The sequence below is a fragment of the Littorina saxatilis genome, linkage group LG14, assembly GCF_037325665.1.
Source record: "Littorina saxatilis isolate snail1 linkage group LG14, US_GU_Lsax_2.0, whole genome shotgun sequence".
In the NCBI taxonomy this organism is placed as follows: domain Eukaryota; kingdom Metazoa; phylum Mollusca; class Gastropoda; order Littorinimorpha; family Littorinidae; genus Littorina; species Littorina saxatilis.
The window spans coordinates 23,671,309-23,675,872 of NC_090258.1; the positions used below are offsets into that span (position 1 = coordinate 23,671,309).

Below are 4,564 nucleotides of genomic sequence, written 5' to 3' on the forward strand. Positions count from 1 at the left end.
CAGGAACAATTCAGGTAATGTCAAAGGAATGAAGAAGGCCATTTGGGCGATCTGGGAGCACCGCAACAAGATCCACGACAACTGTGGAGCCTGGTGCCCTTCCAAGAAGAACCCGCCAGAGGACCCAAACAGGAATGCCCTGCCACAGTTTGCGTGTGAAGCCATCAAACCTGTGTTTCAAAGGCTGTCTGATGATGTGCTTCTCCAGAAGTGTGCTCATGGAGGTACTCAGAACACTAACGAGTCCTTTCACAACATCATCTGGGAGCGGTGTCCCAAGACTGTTTTTGTCGGTCGGCCGCGCCTCGCCATAGCTGTTGCTGATGCTACAGTGGCCTACAATGACGGGGAGCTGGGGCGCCTGAGTATCTTCACTAAACTCGGAATGCCGCAAAGATTTTATACCATCAAGTGCTTCCAGGAGCTTGACCGGCAGAGGATCAGGGGTGCGGGGGCAGCACTTGACCCTGCCGAGCGTCAGTCGCGAAGAGTGGTGGCTCACCGCAATGAGCAAGGACATCATCAATTTTATGATGGAGGTGCTCACTAGCAGTCCAGATCAGTATTTTAATTTCTATTATACTCCAAGATGACAGAAAACATGCATGTTTTTTAATAAAATGTAATAAAATCAACACTAAAGACATTGTACATTATCAAAGTCGATTTTCTCAAAAATTGAATTTTACGCGTTTGCGTCACGGATGTCAGGATATTTCAGTCATTTATTATCCAAATGACTTGAAATTTTCTGTAGATATTTCTGATAGTGTGTTCTTCAAAATGACGAAAAAACTAAGGTCTCCCATTATTTAAAAAATAAATCATAAATCAAAAGTTTGTCATAAAATATTTTTTTCAATTTCATAAGATATATTATCGATATCGCAAAGATTTTTCGTCATTTTATAGACATACTATTGCTTTGAATATATGCAAAATGTTGGTACTCTAAGTGCCTTAGTTTGTTTTAAAGAGCGACATCCCTGAACTAACGTTTTTGCATTTTGTCGTTGCGCATACCCCATAAAAAGCCAAAAATGTACCCCTTTAACTTATTTTAAGAGGTAATGGTCTTTGTTTCCTGAAAGTAGAATAAATATAAGTTACTTTTGCCCAAGTTTCATTGAAATCTAACTATATTTCTAATAGTGAGTGAGAAATGAAAGTGAACGATTTTTGCAAAAAATCTTGTTACCTTGCCTTAATAACTTTTTCTCGACGGAGCGCTCATATATGAGCGTCGCTTGTGACCTCCGCAGCCAACGCGGCGCTCAGACTTGAGCGTTCGCATCGCTTCGTTCGGTTACGAGACGCTCAAGTCTGAGCGTTACTACTTTGAAAAAATCGTGAGACGAAACCACTTCGGTCTAGGGGAAACAATTCATATCATTGTGTTCCGGAACCATTTCTCTTTCAACTTAGTTACTTCCCTTGAATGAACGTTTCCGAAGTTTGCCGAATGATGCCTTAGAACAAAGAAAGTTGGACTCGGTAAATTCCGTCCGTCACATTTGGAAATCATGGCGGAGAGACGGAGAAGAAATCGCGTTGTGCCTTTCGAAGAAGTTCTAGAACAGTGCTTACAGAGTGGTTCCGAAGACGAGGGAGATGAAGATGGGTGGGAAGAAGACGAAAGAGAAGATGAGAACGATTTGATGAACGATGTGGCTCCAGAAAACAACCAAGAAGACGAAGAAGTTGGTGACTCTGACTTCGAAAACGAAGAGGAACGGAACGCGGAACACGAGATGGAGGTGGGAGATGAGCAAGAAGATCGTCAAATTGACGACCTTTACGATGCTGACACTGACATTGACGAATCTTCAGATGAAGAAGAAGATATCTGGTGCCAAAACCTGCGTGGTTTTCCCCGAATTCCAAGTCCAACATTTACTGGTGAGTTTTGTTGTTTTTTTCTCTCTCCACTCTCACTACCATTTTCCACAGTCAGTGTCAAAGTTCCATCAGCTCAACTTTTTGATACTTGAAAAAAGAATAGTTTTGCCAAAGCTAAGAAAAAACACAAAATAAGTATCAAACAACTTATTACTTATTTCAACATTTGAAAGTAAAAGCAAACATTGTTTGCAAAGAAAAAAATTAATTGCATTTGAAAGTAAAAGCAAACATTGTTTGCAAAGAAAAAAATTTCCCCAGTGTGTTCATATTTTTCTTCTTATTTTGTTTACAGGTGTGCCAGGACTGCACATTGACATGGATGATGACTCGCGGCCCATCGACTTCTATCGGCTGTTCATGGACGACGACATACTGCGCCACATCATGGAGGAGACCAACCGCTACGCAACATCCTGCATCGCAGACAAGCGCCAGCAGGGGCCACTGGAACCCCGGTCCATCTTTGCAACATGGAAGCCGCTGACAGTCGGAGATGTGAAGAATTTTATTTCCATCTGTCTGCACATGGGGCTTGTGCACAAGCCTCAGATTGCTGACTATTGGTCTGTCCACCCTGGGACACACACTTCGTATGCGTCTCAACTCATGCCACGAGAGCGATTCTCTGCAATACTGGCGTTTCTCCACCTCGTCGACAACACCCAGTACGTTCCGTTTGGAGACGAAGATCATGATCCGATCTTCAAACTGCGGCCGTTCCTGCGCCATCTGCAGCAGAAATTTCAGGAAGTGTACACACCCACGCAGCAGGTGTGCGTGGATGAGGCGATGTGTCCCTTCAAGGGGCGCTCCCGGTTTCGCGTGTACATGAAAGACAAACCAACAAAATGGGGTTTCAAATTTTACGAGTGCTGTGAGAGCGAGTGCGGGTATGTTCACCAGATTGAAATGTTCTGCGCAGACCGCAGAGTGAGCAACCGGCCCTACGACGTGACAATGAGAATGGTGCAGCCCCTCCTCAACAAGGGGTATCAAGTGTTCATAGACAATTACTACTGTGAACCGAAGATCTGTGCTGACCTGGCAGCCCAGGGGACTATGGTTTGCGGCACAGTGCGCAAAAACAGGGTGACAATGCCTCGCGACCTCCCTGAGCTGCGACGAGGTGAGATTGCTTTCCGCCGCAAAGGACGTGTTGTGGTCTGCAAATGGAAAGACAAAAAGGATGTTTTTGTGTGCTCCACAATGCACAAGCCTGACCTGGAGATCGTGCAGTGCCGCTACGAGCGGAAAGAAAAACCCTTAGCTGTCATCAGCTATATCGCAAACATGTCCGGAGTGGACAACAGCGATCAGCTGATCGCATACTTTCCAATGAGGCGGAAGTCCATCAAGTGGTGGAAGAAGCCATTCTTCCATCTCCTCACCCTCTGCACCATCCAGGCGATGATTCTCCTCAACAAACATCGCCGGGCCAGGGGGCTGAGGAAGGTGCCACTTGATAGGATGATCAAGTCCCTGTTGTTGGATCTTCCGGTCTACGAGGTGGCCCCTCCTGCAGCAGCCAACGACGGCCCGAGGCTCCCCAACTTCCGCCTACAAGGTCGGCATTTCCCTGCCGTCATCCCTGCCAGCGACAGTGTGCCAAAGCCTCGCAGGAACTGCAAGGTCTGCTACGACAAGCAGCGTGCTGCTGGTGTTGCTGCGGGCACAATGAAGAACAAGCGTCAGCAGACGCACTTCATGTGCATTTTGTGTGACGTCCCCCTGTGTCCTGCCCCTTGCTTCGAGGACTACCACACCAAGAAATCATATGTGTAGAAGACTAGAACCTGTGTGGAAAGTGTAGGAGACCGTGTAGAACCAGTGTGGAAAGTGTAGGAGACTGTGAATAATGTGACACTGACAGTGATTTTTTTTCTGAATCAAAAAGTGCTTCATTTTTGTGTGTGTGTGTGTGTTACTGCTTATAAACACACTACTCTTCATTTTATATTCAGTTATAATTATTTTCTTCTGGAGGGAAACAAGAAGAGCAAACCCTCGATCGAGTCACTTTCGCAGTTCTGAATATTATATGAGGCATCAGATGGACAGGAAGAAATTGCTATTCACAACACAATGAGTCACGTTCACATAAAATTTGAGCCCGGTCACTTTTATAGTTTCCGAGAAAAGCCCAACGTTAAGTTGTGTGTTGCCGAACAGAAAAGGCTAGTTATCTCCCTTGTTTTTCTGATAACGTTCGTAAAAGGCTACAGATGTAAATACTTTGATGTAAAGAATAATCCTACAAAGTTTCAATCACATCCGATGAACTTTGTCAAAGATATAAAATGTCTAATTTTTCCTTTGACGCTGACCTGTGACCTTGAAAAAGGTCAAAGGTCAACGAAACCATCGTTAAAGTGTAGAGGTCATTGGAGGTCACGACTAAACAAAATATGAGCCCGATCGCTTTGATAGTTTCCGAGAAAAGTCCAACGTTAAGGTGGTGTCTACGGACGGCCGGCCGGACGGCCGGCCTGACAGACTAACACTGACCGATTACATAGTCACTTTTTCTCAAGTGACTCAAAAACTGACAAGGAGTGAAGAAGACCATGAGTTACAGTGGTGTGAAGACAGTGCAGCTAGTGGAGAAAAAAAAGGAACAGTTTCAGAACTCAGGATTTATGTTTAGTAATGGTGATGTAATGCT

The 4,564-nt window shown here is 44.9% G+C and overlaps 1 protein-coding gene across 1 annotated transcript; it reads left to right on the plus strand.

Annotated features, from left to right (window-relative positions):
* Positions 1–1,523: 1,523 nt before the first annotated feature.
* On the plus strand, positions 1,524–4,308 carry LOC138946552 (piggyBac transposable element-derived protein 4-like). Its single transcript, XM_070317994.1, has 2 exons — positions 1,524–1,899; positions 2,195–4,308. The coding sequence occupies exons 1-2, from the start codon at positions 1,524–1,526 to the stop codon at positions 3,682–3,684; spliced, it is 1,866 nt and encodes a 621-aa protein (XP_070174095.1). The 3' UTR covers positions 3,685–4,308.
* Positions 4,309–4,564: the final 256 nt, after the last annotated feature.

What these genes read in the sequence shown, in the direction of transcription:
- LOC138946552 (XM_070317994.1), top strand. Translation starts at nt 1,524, where the DNA reads ATGGCGGAGAGACGGAGAAGAAATCGCGTTGTGCCTTTCGAAGAAGTT. An exon ending in TCCAAGTCCAACATTTACTG is followed by an intron (nt 1,900 to 2,194) that starts GTGAGTTTTGTT and finishes TTTTGTTTACAG; the next exon opens with GTGTGCCAGGACTGCACATT.